Here is a 17076-nt window from a genome sequence, read left to right on the forward strand (position 1 = left end):
CTGTAATAACAGTATATCAAATTTTATTGTCTATCCAACAATAGTGATCCCTTATGGTTTGTCAAACAATATGCAACTGCTGCAGACAGTTAAACATCAGTAGATGACACAAATCAAGTCGCTATTTAAATTCAGTTTGACAGTGATTTTAAATAGTGCAGTTAGCATTAATGCGAGTGCATTTATTTAAGACATTGGATTGCAATTGATCCCATTCCAGACGCAGCCTTCAAATAATGGCTTATTTCTTTCATACTGAGCCACGTCTCAGCGTGAAAAAGGTCGTACAGCATATGATTTTCATGATAAAATAAATTACAGGGAAAAAAAACAAGCGTGCTTTTCTAAATAAGCCTGATTTCATGACGTGTAACCAGTGCTAACGGACTATAACGACATGATAAAACATAAGGAATGTTGGTGGAATGTGTGTCAAACTTTGCTAAAGGCATTTAAAGATTAAAAAAACCCCTCTGTATTGCTCAGTCTCTGCCAGAAGTACGAAAGGCTCAAGCTGACATGTGGAAGGACACAGAAGAGTTTTAAAGAAAACATAAAAACAAAATCACAAAGTAAACGAACATTAGCGATGTGAACATGGCCAAAAGCTCCACCGTCTTTCCACCGTGAGGTCATTTTAAAGGATTTTAAAAGACGGGAAGGGGAAATAAAGGTTGCCTGACAGAGAAATATTGCTACGATCACTATAATAACACTAATTACACAATGCTGCCGCTGTAAAATCAGCAACGCTTTTTCACATATAAAAAAAAAGCCTATAAAAAGCTGTGTGATAAATCTGTATATTCAAAATAAAACGACACAGCTATAAATTGTGATTAAAACTGAGTGATTGTTTTTTTTTTTTTAATTTAAAAGTTGTGCACATTTCATAACCAGTGTAATAAGACCACTGTCTACTACGTTTGCTGTTCTCGCAGAAGAAACGGCGTCGTGCGGCTACATCGTTTGCGATCGCGTCTCTGCAGAGGCTGTGCAATAGATTTTTTACTATTATAACATCTGGAATTATTCACCAGCTCTCCGGCGCTCGCTTGGCAGGTCCAGCGTTGAAAACTGCATTCCACATTTCATAGATATCTTTACAAGATGACACTGAAACGCTGACATGTTTAAATTCCTTCTGTAAACCCACTTGACTTGAAGACGGCGCTTTAAGACAGTCAAAGCTACACCTAAAGAACACTTCATCCGCCCCCCCTGTTTGTGCTGGTTGGAAGTTTGTCCAGTTTGCTTCTGAGGATATTAAAGAGGTGTGTGTGTGTGTGTGTGTGTGTGTGTGTGTGTTTGGGTGAGGCAGTAGCAAACTCAAAATCTTCCCTGCTTGGCGTCTCCGATGGCCCCCCAGACGTCAAAGACAAACTCGTCGGGAAAGGCGAAGTCTCCGAGGGTCTCGTCCAACGCCATGGCGAATTCATCCGGGTTCTTCTTGTCGCGTCCGACCTCGACCATCGTGGCAGCTGGAGGGAGAAGAGCAGGAACACTTTACTGAATAACTGAAGGGCTGAAGAGCCAAAATCAGGCACTGAATAGGGGGGTAGGGCCTTTAGGCTTACAGTCAATGCTGCACAATAGCGATACCAAGAAGCTTCCTTTGGTTTGTGTTTTGTTTGTTTGGTCAAGGTACATAGACAATGAATGAGAAAGGGAGAGAGAGCTGGGAGCGAGAAAACAAATAAAACCAATGAACCCGCCAATTCCAATCTCTTAATTAAACTTATACTGAGCCACATCAGTGCACACAGTGTAACCTATACAACACTGTTATTCTCTATCTGTTATCCATCTTCAGTGGCATATTCATGATCTCACAGGTGTCCAACTGTCTGCCCTGTACAACAAAATGTTTGAAAACAAACGTTTAAATCCAATATTTCCGGCCAGCAGAGTAGAGCGGAGTGGCATGATAAAATACTGTTTTGTTTTAGGGAACGCAATGTGACTTAATCATGCAGTAACATACAGACTGAGGTCACAGATAGGATCAACTGTGGCAAGTCAAAACTAACCACTATGCAAGATTTCAGCTCCTTTCTTTAAGACCTCTGACATTCATATCACTTTACATACATGTATTCTAGAAAGACTACTATAATAATGTTATTATGATACTTTAAATATGATCTCTCACTGCTGGTTCACTGTCAACACTTTCACAGTACGAGCGAATAACGTACACCAGCATTGATTCCCGGGTTGATATGTATTCATACTCACCAAGTTCAGTGTCTCTGATGCCCATGTAGCTCTCCAGGAGGTCGTCCACTTTCTTTACGGCCTTCTCCTCAAATTCTGTTGGCTATAAAAGACAAACAACTTTGAGTTTATGATTCAGTGAGGAGTCTGCTGGCGATTTATTATTCCAGACTTCCCTGACAGTACATGTGAATGTATGAATGAGAATGTAGGGATGAGTATGTGCCTTCCTCTGTCTGTATCTAAACTCACCTCTTCCTCTACAGTAGCCGGGCCCTTGGCGCGAAGTCTCAGAGTCCCCCTCCCTGTGCCGATCTTGTTGTCACTGGCAGGTTTGGCACCCTTTGATCTGGGCTCGAGCATTTCTGTCAATCAGAGGAGAAACAATATTACAGAAAGTCAAGTTTATCGCAAACCAGACATCACTTTCATTCCTGGTAGATAGCTCGCTCCAGCTCTTTATTGTGTAGCGTTCAAAGAAACAACGATACACTGACGTTTGTAAGCTACGTATAACACCAGTGAACATTATAAAAATGACCAGCTATGCTTTGTATAAACTATTAGTAGCCTTGAAGTAAAATCAGTGCCACAATGTTCAACCAAGGTACTGTATAATTTAACCTTTTCAAAGCATATTTCAATGTTTTTCATGTGCCCTTTGGTCCTGGCCACCATGCTGAGAAACACTGCAGCACCAGATTCTGCCTGGATGTGTCCACTGACTGAATCCTGAAGGTGAGTCTGTTGTCCGTCTACCACCTGGGCCAGGTTATGTAAAATGTGTGGATGCACCTGTCTCACTCACCGAAGGCTTTCATCGGCTCGACCAGCTTGAGGGTGAAGGACTTTTCTTTGGGCAGCTCTTTAAGCATGCGGGCGACCTCGTAATGCCGTGTCCCGACGATGTTACGTCCGTTAATGCACTCCACGTGGTCGCCCACGCAGATCACCTTCACCCCGTCCACAACGCTGCCCTCTTTGATACGCTGCCAGAGAGAGACAGAGGAGGGGAGTCCGGAGAATATAGATTAGACAAATATAATTAAAACAGTTATATTATACATTTATGAAGTGGCCACACGGGTTTGTTTGAAGGTTTGTCCAAGAAACAAATGCGGATCAAAAAAGAGAGCAAACAAGTGAGGTTGAGTCTACTGAGTTGCTCTTTCATCATGTTTTACCACTGCACTTGGAAAAATACAAAAATAGTTATTAAAATTGCTTCCATGGAGAGTTAAATAATACTGTTTGTTTCTGTTCGAGACTTCAAAAGCTTTAAAAAAAGCAAAACATTTGTGATGCAGATGTAACCGCTGAGAGTCTGCACTGTACGGGTTGGAGAGGTTTTGATTATGAATAATACCTGGGCATTTTTCTCCACAGGAACAGGAAACCTTTTCATTTAAATTCATTTCAGGGTTGTTTTTTTTTAGCCTTGAGCTACAAACAGACCTGGTGAAAGCTTCCTGACCTTTATTTTGCTGCACGAGAAGGTGTAAAACAGAACAGATGTGACAGAGAAGCTGCATTAGACTGGACTATCCATGTTCTTGAGACTCTACGAGTTGTTTAATACATTCAGATTAAGATGTGCAAATAGTTCAATCAGTTTAATTCTTCTGCATCAAAAAGGTTACATTTGAATGAATAAGTAAACCTTGGCCAACTAACTAACTTCAACAGTTCACAGACTACAACGGCAGCATCAGTGACCCCGAGGCTTTCTAATAAACACTGTGTGGTAAACTGGATGCAGTGCTGCTGCGGAATCACATGATGGCACATGTGAGCACTTTGTTATGGTGGAGAAAAAGATGACTGAGACCAAATAAGCTCATTAGACTGTCGACAGCAACAGAGGCAACATACCGAGATGAATTATTTTTACAGGATGAAAACAAAGTGCAAAACGTCTGTTCACCAACTGATGTTTTAATAAGGTTATTAAGAGCATCCTCTGAAGCTGATTCATTTTAATATTTCACTTATTAAACTTGAATTTATTAAATTTTAATATTATTTTCATTTGATTAGTTACAACAGAAGATTGATTATGACAAGTTAGATCCTAAGTTCATCTCTTAGATTAACGGCCGTGTAAAAACATCAAACATTTATTACTTTTTTATTACTTTTCTTCTTATTAGTGTTGTTTTTTTGTGTTCCTGTGGCTCATATCCTTGTAAATTATCTGCCTATGGGGTTGTGTTTTTAAGCGTTGGTCAGACATAATCAGCAAACTTAAGACTTTACCTTCAGGCCCTGGTAACCTTCATTATTATTTAATTAACTGAAAAAATAATCAAAAGCTTCATAATGAAAATTGTTGTTGGCAGACAGACTAGATGTCTTGACCTGATTTGTTTTCTGCACAACTTTGGAAAACAAAAGTACACCATTGTTGAAATTACTTTGGGGATATAAACGCAGCTTACTGCTTATATTAATTCCCTTAATACGACTTAATTTCATATTGCAATAAGCAAGATAAAAGTTAAGACAGCCCCTAACCACTGGTACACATTACATTACAATAAGTTTACCAAATAAGCAGAAATACAATAAAAACTCAACAAAAGTTGCTTTTCTTCCAATTCAGTTAGTTCCAATTAATTCTCATTTTATGTCTACCTAGTATGTTACATAACTCGACACCACTGTGAATTAAGAGGTGAAATAAAGGTTAATTCTGGTGTGTTCAGGGTGAGAAGTTCCGTTTCTTTTTACCTTTATGAAAGCGTATCCTGCTCCGTTGTCGGTGATGGTGAGGCCCAGAGCATCTTCAGATTTATAAACCTCCACCTCCTTCTTGAGCCCTTTAATGTGAGCGAAGATAAAATCCTCCAAGCCGATCTGACCCCCCAACAGCTTGTCCATGTCGATCTTATGGGTGTTGAGGGTGCAGAACAGGATCTGTACACACACAGACACAGGGGGAAGACAGATATAATGCATTGAAACTGCCAAAAAAGATATATACACATATTTGATAAGACTTGAGCTAGAGGAAATTACTTGGACAATATAAAAGCTTTCAAACAGCCACAGATATACCATTAATCCAAAATAAAAAGAGGCCCTACTGTGAAGGAACCCCCCCCCCAGAAACGTCTGCATCTTTTATACACAATCATAGAAACACTCCCTGTTTTTAGTCACGGCCTGGAAACTGAGCCAGATTCAAAAATACATTGAGTGTAGATGACAGAGCGCTGCCTCACTACGCTAAATACAGGAATCATCAGGGAGCTCCGTCTTTATTGTAGCAGCCAAGTTATGCAGTTATGCCCTCTTCCAACCCCGTGGTTTCCATCAGTGTGTGTGTGTGTGTGTCTGTGTGTCAGTGGAGCTAGCAGGAGCTGCGAGGCCCCGACCGGCCAGTGATGAAGAAAACGGGGGTAAAAATGACCTTTTTCTCTCCCCCTGTGCCAGAAATGTTAAAAAATCTGGCTTTACACCTTGTGGCTGCAATGTCTTGGCAGGACCGAGAGAAGGGAAATGTGATCATCAGGAACACGATACACAAGTCGCCTGATTTACCAGCACTTTAAAAACAGAGACTGGACATTGAAACCCAGCAGGAGACTTGGAGGATGTGAATCATTTAGTCCACCCTAACTCACCTAGGCCCGACAGAAAACCTATTAATATACCCGCAAGTTCTTCTTTAATTTTCTATTTACTCGGAATAACTTACTCAGTTATGCCAGTATGCAAGTTCTGCACCCGACTTCTCCTGTGGGATCAGCTTCACTAGCGGGGGCTTTAAGAAATACCGGGGCAGGATTTAGTGGCTGACTTCCGGGTGGCAGAGAGGGATTGATTCGTGCTGGTTCATTGGGGGGGTGGGGGTGACCTTTGTGCACCAATCAGGCTCTGGCAGCGAGACATGCCTTGTTTTTGGCCCTTTGTTTTTTTTCTGTGTACCAACAGGCGCTGCTCTCTCTCTCACACACACACACACACACACACAACGAGCAGACATGGCCTCATGCGTTGCCTTGGGTTACCAGACTATAAAAGAATGGGGTTATAATGGAGGGAGGCCGCTAAGAGGAGGAGGCCAAAGAGAGGAGAAGAGGTGGCAAATGTCTGAGGCAAGGGAAGGGGGGTGTACTGTAGCTGAATTGATGGCTCTCTTCAATTCTTTCCATAACAGACTCCCCCACTCCTCTTGCCTCCCCCCCTCCAAGCCAGGGCATTACCCAAGAGCGAGTGGGAGGAACAGCAGCGGACGCCTACACCCGGTTACCAAGGCTGCCGACTACATTAAGCTGCTTCTCTTACGACGCAGCACTCAGCACTCCTCTCCTCCTGCTGGGCTGACAGCCGCAGCGTGTTCACACCGCCGAGTGTAGCTAGGGTGCAGCGAGCATCACACACACACACACACACACAGACACACACACACACACACAGATACACACTGCAGTGAAGTGACTGCCTCTGTTCTCACAACCTGACTCAACAATAACAACAGATACTACACCTCCCACTGCCTGCGCCACACTGACCAGAACCTTGATAACCACATGGAAAAGGGCAAGTGGAAGGAGAAGCCCTGCAATCTGTTCAGCATCACCCAGGACAGACCTAGATATGTGTCAGTGCTTTCAGAAGAGGAATAAAACACACAAGAGAGGAGAAAATCTGAGTTCGGAGCCAATGTCCATGTACTAATTTGCGCAGCCATTAATGCAAGAAGAAATTATAACATTTTTCACGACATTATAATAGGAAGACATGTTTTAGGACACATAAAAATACTCTTTTTGCAGCAATAGTTTGTCTGATATGATTTTTCCACAAAAGGTTATCATCAATATTTGTGGTTCAATACAATCACAGATCTTTTCTCATGAGCTCGGGCTCGAGGGAGAACATTGTTCTAATCCGTGTTAATAAAAAACCCTTGATCCACTGATGATATTATATATTGGTTGAGAGTGCAGTCTCCACCACAAACACTCGTGGTTTGGGTTTTTTTCTGATTACGTGTTCATCTTGCAGTTATCAGCACCTCCAGCCCTCTCATTTTCTCACAAATATTTCTATTTCAAAATGTTCACAAGACATCCCGCTGCTTTACTGTAAACTCTCTGTGGGGGGGGGGTGATGGCGTTACATCACACAGTGAGAGCCAAATATTTAATATATGAGGCGACAGTTTCAGTCATCTAGTAACTACGTTGATAATCAGATAAGATGAGTCAGGATCTGTGTGATTAATCACATCATACGTTCACAGTAAGTCATCAAAGCACAGTGGAGGAAATCTGCTACAGTACAACTCTGGAGGTATTTATATTTATATATTTATACTTTATGTCCATTTTATAGGACTTCAGAAATAAGAATTTATTGATCCCCGGGGGGGGGGGGGGGGGGGAAAAAAAAAAAAAAAAAAAAAAAAAGATAGATAGATAGATAGATAGATAGATAGATAGATAGATAGATAGATAGATAGATAGATAGATAGATAGATAGATAGATAGATAGATAGATAGATAGATAGATAGACTTTATTAATCCCCGAAGGAAAATTGGGTAAATTAATTGATTGATTGATTGCAATCCTTGTTGGTTGCAGCCCTTCTCACCACCCAAAGCAGAAGCTGTGTATTATATTAAGTTAATTCATTTCGCCTGTACCAGAACAAATGAGAAGAAACTAAAACCTTTTTATTGCAGGTTTGTTCTCTTCCTGTACTGTACCTGCTAACAGTTCCCCCGGCTCTAAAAATATACCGCCATTCAACAAAATGAGAACAACGTGTTAAAGATTATAACAACGCACAAACTGAATCTTTAAAATCTCTGCCTACATGCTTTCTGTGCGGAGTTCACGTCTCCTACCTGTGTGTGAGGAGAGTAAAAGGCGAGACAATTACTTTAATTTCCTATAATTGGATCTGACCCAGAATTGTCCCCTGCGTTAAAACAGTGTCCACTAAAAGCCGGTGAAATCTGTTTCTTTGGCAACTGAACTGTTGTCCACTTACAGCCTCTTCAGCAGATCTTTTAATGGCAGAGAAGAGGGTTAAAAGGGATTTAACAGAGAATCTCGTGCTTTCAGTGGGGAATTAAGTCATGTGTAACAGAAGGGGAATAATGTTTCTCTCGTTTCCTGTCGACTGTTATTCTTGTGTCAGGTGTTTTTTAGTAGTTAACAGGGAACGCTGATGTAAGCTGTGTGAATTGTGGTGTGGCTCCGTTCTCGACAGGATATCACATTCATCAGCATTTAAGCCGGTGTAATCATTTACCTACAGTAACCTGCGGATGTGAGATTCATCGCAGAGACAACTGTGGGCGTTTTATGATAATGGTGGCTCAGAAAAGGAGAGCTTATCATGAAAAGTCGGTCTTGAATGAACCTGACAAACTCAACCGAGATTAATGTGTTTCATAAAGCCGACTCGGAGCTAATGTGATCCCGTGTTTTATCCGTGACATCGAGACATCGAGCACTGATCACATTGATTCACAGGGAATAAAATGGATGTGTAAAGATAAAACAAAGAAGGTTCACAGCCACAGAGTTGTACTAACTAAATATATAATATGAAGAGTAAAATATTACAGTGAAACAAACAAAGCAAAAGAAAACTCTTTGATTCTTTGTATGATATTTGTTGAAAATAAGTTTTAAGTGTAAGATATGAAAGATGCAACTGGAGCCAGGTGATATATTTTATAGCAGAACAATGAGACAATTATTATATTTTCTAGAAACTAAAGTTCTCTATTGTGATTCGTACATGTGACATAACAGCCTCCATATGGTGAAAATAGTATTTAATTACCCTCAGAGTGGCCGTCTATGCTTTTGTGTTTTTAATAAACAGTTTTATTTTATTTTACTGAAATTTAGTGAAATTTAAATTCAATTACAAATTGGGAAAATGCTCCTAACTATGCGACGATAGTCAGGGATCTAAGAAGTTTATTAACTTTATATTAAGTGTAGTGTAAAGGACCAGTGTGTAGGACTTCTATCTAGCTGGGTGAAGTTGCAGATTACAACCAAATGAATACAGCTCAGCCTTCAAAGCGTGTAGGAGAAACTACGGTGACCATATCTAGAACCAGTGTTTAGTTTGTCTGTTCTGGGATACTGTAGAAACATGGCAGTTCAACAATTCTTATTATTAAGGGATTATACACTAATGGACACATACCTATGAATATTATATTCGATTTCTGCTGATAGATCCTCATAAATGTTACACACTGGACCTTTTAAGTATGTAAGAAGTGCAGCTTGTGTCAAAATGAGATGTATGTACTGGAAATTGACTCACGAGCACAAAGCAGCAGTGAAGAGAAACTTGGGAGAAAACTGTCACATTTTACTGAGATGGATCGTAACACTGGTTCAGCCCGAGGCGAAGCTAAAACCTGAAAACTAACCTGACCAGAACCAGGCTGGTCTGACGGGATACGTTTCCTTGGAAACTAACTAAGGTCAGACTTATTCAAGCCCTCATTTATGAAACAGAAATGTATGGAATAAAATAAGCCTGAGTTTAACCAGGTAATCTTGCTTTCTGAAATACACTGTAACTTCATTAATGCTTATGTTACTGCAGCCCCTGAAAGTATATTTACTACTATTAAGGGATGGAGCGGGCCTCCCCTCCCCTCCCCTCCTCTCCTCTCCTCACATCACCACAGCCAGCATCCCAGGCTGATGACAACAAATATTAGTTTTCTCTTTTCATCCGTGGTTGTTTTGTCTCTCCGTCGTCACACGGATCCTCAGAGAGACACCGATGGAAACCTGAACTCACCTCTGAAAACCTGCTGCGGGCTGTGGTGCCCTGACAACACTTTCCCCTGCTGGTAAACAACCACTTATATCCCCATAAAACCAGACCCAGTCCAGTCAGTGGTGAGCACGCACACACACACACACACACCTGGGGTCTGTTTCTGGAGCTTCACACACTCCTCGTTAGCGCCACGTTTGCTTCTCGCGAGCATGTAATGTGCAGATAAGTCACACAGGGAGAGCTCAAGCTCATTTGCTTTGTCACATGTGTAATGAAGCACAATTACCAGTAACCACATGTTCACTGGAATCATGTTGTAGGATAATTTCAGAAACCTGTTATTAGGCACTTATACAACTGGGCCTATTTACTATGCAAGGAAATAATGGCGGTTTTAAACTGGTCAGAAAGACATTTAAGATTATAGTGTAAAAAGTGAACAATTAAAGTTGTTTATTTTTTAATATAAAAGAATAAACTTAGGAGGAAACATTAGCTTTCCTTTCTAATAACAAAATAATAATCCAATTAATGATTTGTTTGCATGTGTTCAGCTCATCACATACATTTTAACACAGATTAGCCTTTCTGGAAACAATGGGTTTTATATTTTAACATGTTTTTTTTTAAGCTATTTGTTAAGTAAAGCAAAATCAATTATCAGACTGAGTTGTTGTTTTCTTTCCTGTTTTTTCTGTTATATCATTACAAGTGAAAAAAACTAGAATTACCACCTTGTGGTTGTACGCCTCCGCCAACCTGTCAATTTACAATTTATATCCAGACTCATTTAATATTTGTAGTAAAGACTTTGAAGATTTCATAAGGTGGCAAAATGGAGGCCATCACTATATTAACTTAGATGATTCCCAGTGAATAATTCCTGGTAAGAAACATGTTGTCTTCCTTTAAGAGACTATTTTTTACAAAAGGTGTACAGAGGAATGACGGAGAGCTTCGTGCAAAGATAATCACCTGAAGCTCAATATCACTGGACGTCAGCCAATCCACGCTGGAGCCAACACCTGTCAATATACACAAAGATCTTCAAAAGGAAAGAGATCTCTCACTCTTAAACAACACAGTTTTAGACAAAAGAGACAACTAGAAATACGTCTGAGGGGAACAGATTCGTACAGGTAGAACAGGTGTTGTTCTGGATACCATTAGGTTGTAACGGCCAGGTAAAACACTTTGAATATTGTGATGTTACTCGCACTCTCCACCCTAGAAATCACATATCCTGAAGTGTTTGCAACACGGAACTGAGTGCTGTTTCAGACGTGAGTACAAAATAGATTTATGGCTCTCATAAGCAGCCTTGAGCGCTCTTATCACGATAGGTGAATTAACATTCACTGCATCCTGAAAAAAACAAACAGACAAAAACACCAAACCAAAGTATGTGTCAACTGCGATACATCCGGCTAATACAAACAGCAGACTCAAGCTCCATCAAATGAGATTGCTTCACCTAATCCCCCCCGAGCTCCCCACCCCGATTAAGAAATGTCTGGCTGCAAAAACACTGAAGTACAACTAGCTGCAAAACAAAAACAAGATGTGTTTTTTTTTTTCACACAACCGCAGCCACAGATAGTCAAACTTGTAGGCAAATGACTGAGTTTCTGGTGAGCAGGCAGCACGCTCACTGCAACAGGTAGTCGCAGAGCCACACCTCAAACTCTATAGCCACGGGGCCAATACGTAGACTTTGACCCGAGCAGAATGAGCACATAGAAAGATCCCATTCTTCGTCTAAAGACTGCTTCATTACATTTGTTTCCTGCTGGTTGAGATAACACAGAGACTGAGCCCTCAATAAAGTGACTGACTGAACTTTTAGTGCAACTTTAAGGTCACATTAAGGCACAATAGAAGCTCACGGTTCATCAAAACACGCTTTAATGCAATGTGATGTCTGTTTTGGAAAGAAATGTGCAACCCTATTAAGAGGGGAAATTAGTATGAGGAAGACACTGCCATTGTTGATTACATAATTCATATCAGGCTCAGCCAAGCGCTCATGTAACCTCGGCGTCACGGAGCCACTGGTTTACAAACAACCACAGCTATGGTGTCCGGCTGGATCCATGTTAGAATATTTTATCCTCCAATTTACAGTGTTACGTTCAGCATGACAAGAGCAGTAACTCAATAGGTGTTAATGATTAGTGTTTCCACAGCAGACGTCTTTGAGTCTTAAGAGACGATGTTTGCTCAGCTGCGTCCATCATTAAGGCAACAGAAAATGAAAAACTCTTCACCCTTATTTTGGTGTTTCAAAGGAAATTAAAGCAGAAATAAGGGAGACAAAAATAAATTAACACAATTGATTTAAACCCACAATGATGCTAGAATAAACCACAACATATATCTGAACTGAATCAGTAATTTTACAACAATTACTGTTTAAAAAAACATCTAAACAGTGACTGACTTAACATTTAAAATGAGATCACATAGGGTATAAAGTGAGAGTTTAGTTTAAAGCAATCTTACACTATAACCTCTCTGGGATGTGCCAAAATTAAAAAGCTCTGGTTCATATTCATTTATTAATTTTACTTTACAGCTGTTTGTGAGATGTTTTATTTTTATATGGAAATATGTACTTACAGCTTTGTTACTTACAGCACTTCACCATAAAGATTCTAGTCTTTACAGGAGCTAAAAGCAGATGGCATATTCATATTATGTCCGATACTCAGTGGGAAACTTTTCTTTTCAGCACATTTAGAGAGCAGACTGCATTTGACAGTTTAATAATGAATAAAATGTTGAGCACTGGACCCTCATCTTGCTCTTTACTCACAGGTAGGGCCGAGTACTGACCCTCAATACTGACCATAACGTGTCCACAGCACTGAGCATGAAAAACTATCAAGTAACGAAAGTCGGCATCAAATGCTTCGTCATTATTATATTATAAAATACCTGAAATACCTTTTATATTGGGAAAGGTCTGATGGATTAAAACTTTTTCTTGTTACATTAAAAAAGGATTAGCAGAATAATATGTTTATAAGTAACAATGAACACGTTATTGTTCTGGTATAGGTTCAGAAACTTGGGCATCATACTGGCACTGGTATGGAAAACACCAACAGCAACTAACTTATTTTCATTATCAGTTAATTGTTTATTGTTTAATTGTTAATTGTTTATAAAATGTCCATAATGCCATAAAAAATGCCCCAAACATAGAAAAAAGAAGCAAATCCTCCAACTTTAAAAGCTGAAACCTGAGTATAAGAGGCTGTTTAAGATTAATCAACTAATTGTTCCAGCAAGTATTGTATAGTATTGATAAGGAATTAAACTTCTGACTTGTGTTTGTGTTTGTGATGTGTTTTGTTGGAAAAAATCTAGTTTATTAGGGACTACTGCAGTCTAATACAAAAGCCTTTATGACCTTTATAATGTTCAGTTTTTGTTCAAACTGTATCACTTTACATTTAAAGAGGTGTTCCTAACATTTAATCCCCCCTCACTGATATTAATTGGTTGGACACAATATAAGTTCATCAGGAAGGAAGTATAATGTGTGTATCTGTAGTGAAACTTAAGTATCATATCAGCCTCTGTACCCAGGCCAGACTTTCACTTTATCCCTAAAACGCTGTGTTTTGTTAGGAAGTAACGCTTTCATCTGGCAGGGCTGATATCTTTTGTCCTTCGTGGGACAGGTCACGTCCAGACAACACGGGCACCGGCGGTCCTGTGGGCAGCGGAGCGAGGTTTGGTGGTGTTTATATGGAGGGAGGAGGTCCTGGGCAAGAGCTGCTCCCACGGGTCCTCCTGGGACGCCGCTGGCTGTGGCTCGGACGAGTTAACTGGTTAGATTTGAGGCCGTGCCCACTGAGCCGGACGCGAGGGACTTCCTGTGGTACAAACTCTATATCAAAGCATGCCAATGTGACATAACTGCTTAACGGCACTGACTGATATGTTGACATTTTAGGTTTTTACTTTTCTTTTGCTACCTTGCTTGGCATTATTTCAACAGGGGAACTTTGTTTTCTTTCTCTCCAACTACAAAAATAAACACCAATGTGATTCTTTCCTGATCCCTGTAGTGCTGATCATCTCTCTCTCTCTCCCTCCCCGCCCCCCCGTTCTTCACAGAGGAGTCAGAGGTCAGCTACAGAACAGCAATGCTGAAGCTGGTACAAGATCAATATCTTCCTTAAAGACGCTTTGAGCGGGGGTAGCTTTTTAAATCCGATCGACCAACGCACGCTGCTGAAAACCCAGCCAAAAAAATCCCCAAATCTTCTTTATCTCGTCTGTAGCACTGTGGCTGTCGTTGGGAAAAGAACACGCTGTGAGGCAGTTTCTGTACTAAAACAAGTCTAGACAGAGACTGAACAGTCCTAATGGATGTTATTGATAGGCGTGATGGAACAATTACCCAAAGAAAACTGGCTGCTGTCCCAGTCAGAGAAAACACTGCAGAGTTTCAGCCTCATTACAGATATTTTCTACCATCAAAATCAGCCCTGCACTTTCCACTCGTACATCTAAATAAGTCCCGTATTGTGTACCGCCGCCACCGAGACAAATTCCTTTTTTCCAATGATTGCTCTTGTTGAATGAGGCGACTGTATCTCCGAGCTTCAAGAGGGGTTCGGAAGTTCACCTCTCCAGCTCTGTTAACAGCACACCGGGGCTGATAACACGCCGCCCCGCCGGCCTATCTAGTCGCATTCGTGGCTGACAAAAGCCAAACATGCCACTCACACTTTCCTTTGAAAAGAGGAGCTTAAGCAGTCTGGGGTTTGAGGAGGTCACAGAACCTGCTTTTTGTTTACAGGACCTCCTCTTAGACTTCACTCCGGAGGAATTTGATGCTGAAAAAATCTCTTTATCTAAAAATAGAGGCAACATTAATTTCTCAGGTATCCAGTGACACATTGCATTATGAAGATAAGACACCGATCTCTCTCTCTCTCTCTCTCTCTCTCTCTCTCTCTCTCTCTCTCTCACTCTCTCTGTCTCCCAGGGTTGAAGGTGTGCAGACTTGTAAAGATAGCTGGCAGGGCGTGCCTTGACAAACACCAAACAGCTTTGACACGAGACAATCAAAGTCGACTTTCAATAGCCATAACAGGGCTAATCTCTTAGGAAAAACCACTTATAAAACTGTTTACCCAAACCTTTACTGCAAATATTCAACTTGCAGTAGTGGAGGAAGTGTTAAAAGATTCTTTACTTAAGTAAAAATAGTTTTACCACAGTGTAGAAATACTCAGAAATACAAGTATTTATGTACTTCATAAGGACCAGTGTGAATAAAAACGGCTTATTATGAGGTAACAAAAACACACGTACTCCTATATTCAGGTGATTATACACTAATAAGAACATACCTATGAATATTATATTCCATTTCTGCCAATAAATGCTACTAAATGTAGTATTTTCAGCAAAATGTCCTAAAGTTTTAAAAGTGAAAGCACTTATTTTGAAGAAAAATGGCCCCTATAACTGATATATTATTAAATATTACATAATAAGATTGTTGATTTGCAGCCACGCAGACTAAATAGGATTTCAACCAATGAGTAAGTAGGATTTTAATATAGCTGGTTGAGGTGGAGCTAGTTTGGACTACTTTGGAGCAGTGGTTTCCAATTTAGGTCAGGTCCCCTCTGTAAGGGTCACCAGATAAATGTGAGGGGTTGTGATGTGATTAATAGGGTGGGAAATAAGAAAGGGGCTCCAACTAGACACTGCCGAAAGAGGAAACAAGCCAATAAGGTTGTGAGATAGTATTTGATAGGTTTATAATAATATCATCATCTGAATCTAAAAAAATACATTCTCTGGAGCAGGTGTCAAATAAATGTAGAGGGGTAAAAAGTGCTTTTTCCTGTGATATGAAGTCAGTTATAAAGCTGAATGAAATGGAAATACTCACGTTACATAAGTACAGTACTTGAGTATTATGTACTTAAATACTTTCCACCATTGCTTTTCCACTTTTATAAAAGTCTAACAACAACAGTACAGCTTTTTAAAACACTTGAACGCAACACTAAATCACTTAACATGACTTATTTTTTTACCCCCTCTCTCTCTCTCTCTCTCTCTCTCTCTCTCTCTCTCTCTCTCCTTTACAGGTGAGCTCTTACCTCAGGTGGGCTTATATTAAACGCCTCCGCTATTTTCGCGTACAACTCCTTCACGTTACTAAATCCCTCGATCCTGCCGGTGGGGCTTCCGTGGGCGAGCTGCGTGTGGAAGACCAGCTTGGGCCGCAGGTCGGCAGGAGGAGGCGGGAGCCCCGCTCCGTTCACGGCGGATTTACTCAAGCTCCCGGCACCTGCGTGTCCGCCGCTGACCTCCTCGTTGTCCACCAAATGCTCCTTCGTCGATTTGTTTTTCTTCCTCCACGGTCCCAGCGGCATTTTTCTGTGTTGTTATTGTTGCTTTTTAAAGTTTTTTTTCGACGTGGAAACTAAAAAGTCCGAGCCCGTTGCTATAACATTGAAGTAGCTAACCTGTTGCGTTCCAAGCACCAACGGTCGCTGCGTCCTTTTATTTACGTCCTTCCTTCCTTCCTTCCTTCCTTTCCTTCCTTCCTTCCTTCCTTCCTTCCTTTCCTTCCTCACCTGCCCACAGCTCTCAGATTTGACTTTCTTGTTCTTCGACAGTCCCTCGTTAAAGAACCCCCCTCCCCCCACACACACACACACACACACACACACACACACACACTCCCCTCCACTCGCTCGTGAAACAGATGACGTGAATATTCAACAGGTAGGTGGTGGAGTGAGCGCGCGATAAGCTGCCGGTGCCTCGGCTAACAATAGCTACTCTGTTCTGTCGTAGCGAGGTGGGACGCAGGCGCAGTGGGGAGGAGCCCGGACAGGGACAGGGACAGGAGGAGCGGGCCCCCCAGTGCACCTGTGCAGCCTCACACTGCGCAGCATCGCTTTAAAAACAATTGTTCTGCGTTTTATTTGTGCTTTTTTTTTTTTTTTAATAACAGTTGCTGAAAGTTAGTGTAAGTTAAAGTGATCTGAAGTTATATCAACACACAGAAAAACTGGATTTTGGGGTGTAGTGGTGC

General features: G+C 40.9%; 1 protein-coding gene across 1 annotated transcript; it reads right to left on the reverse strand.

The window, feature by feature from the left end:
* Positions 1–3: 3 nt before the first annotated feature.
* gipc2 (GIPC PDZ domain containing family, member 2) lies at positions 4–16820 on the reverse strand. Its single transcript, XM_051397511.1, has 6 exons — positions 16133–16820; positions 4948–5133; positions 3026–3206; positions 2470–2582; positions 2239–2320; positions 4–1481 (listed from the first exon to the last, which is right to left on the reverse strand). The coding sequence occupies exons 1-6, from the start codon at positions 16406–16408 to the stop codon at positions 1330–1332; spliced, it is 990 nt and encodes a 329-aa protein (XP_051253471.1). The 5' UTR covers positions 16409–16820; the 3' UTR covers positions 4–1329.
* Between the last annotated feature and the right edge of the window lie 256 nt (positions 16821–17076).

Source organism: Dicentrarchus labrax, unplaced genomic scaffold (assembly GCF_905237075.1).
Source record: "Dicentrarchus labrax unplaced genomic scaffold, dlabrax2021, whole genome shotgun sequence".
NCBI lineage: Eukaryota > Metazoa > Chordata > Actinopteri > Moronidae > Dicentrarchus > Dicentrarchus labrax.

Excerpts from the sequence above, each read along its gene's own strand:
- gipc2 (XM_051397511.1), bottom strand. The coding sequence starts at position 16,408 with ATGCCGCTGGGACCGTGGAGGAAGAAAAACAAATCGACGAAGGAGCAT. Across the intron at positions 5,134-16,132 it reads TTAATATAAGCCCACCTGAG|ATCCTGTTCTGCACCCTCAA; the intron begins GTAAGAGCTCAC and ends GTGTGTGTACAG. Across the intron at positions 2,321-2,469 it reads CGGCTACTGTAGAGGAAGAG|CCAACAGAATTTGAGGAGAA; the intron begins GTGAGTTTAGAT and ends TGTCTTTTATAG.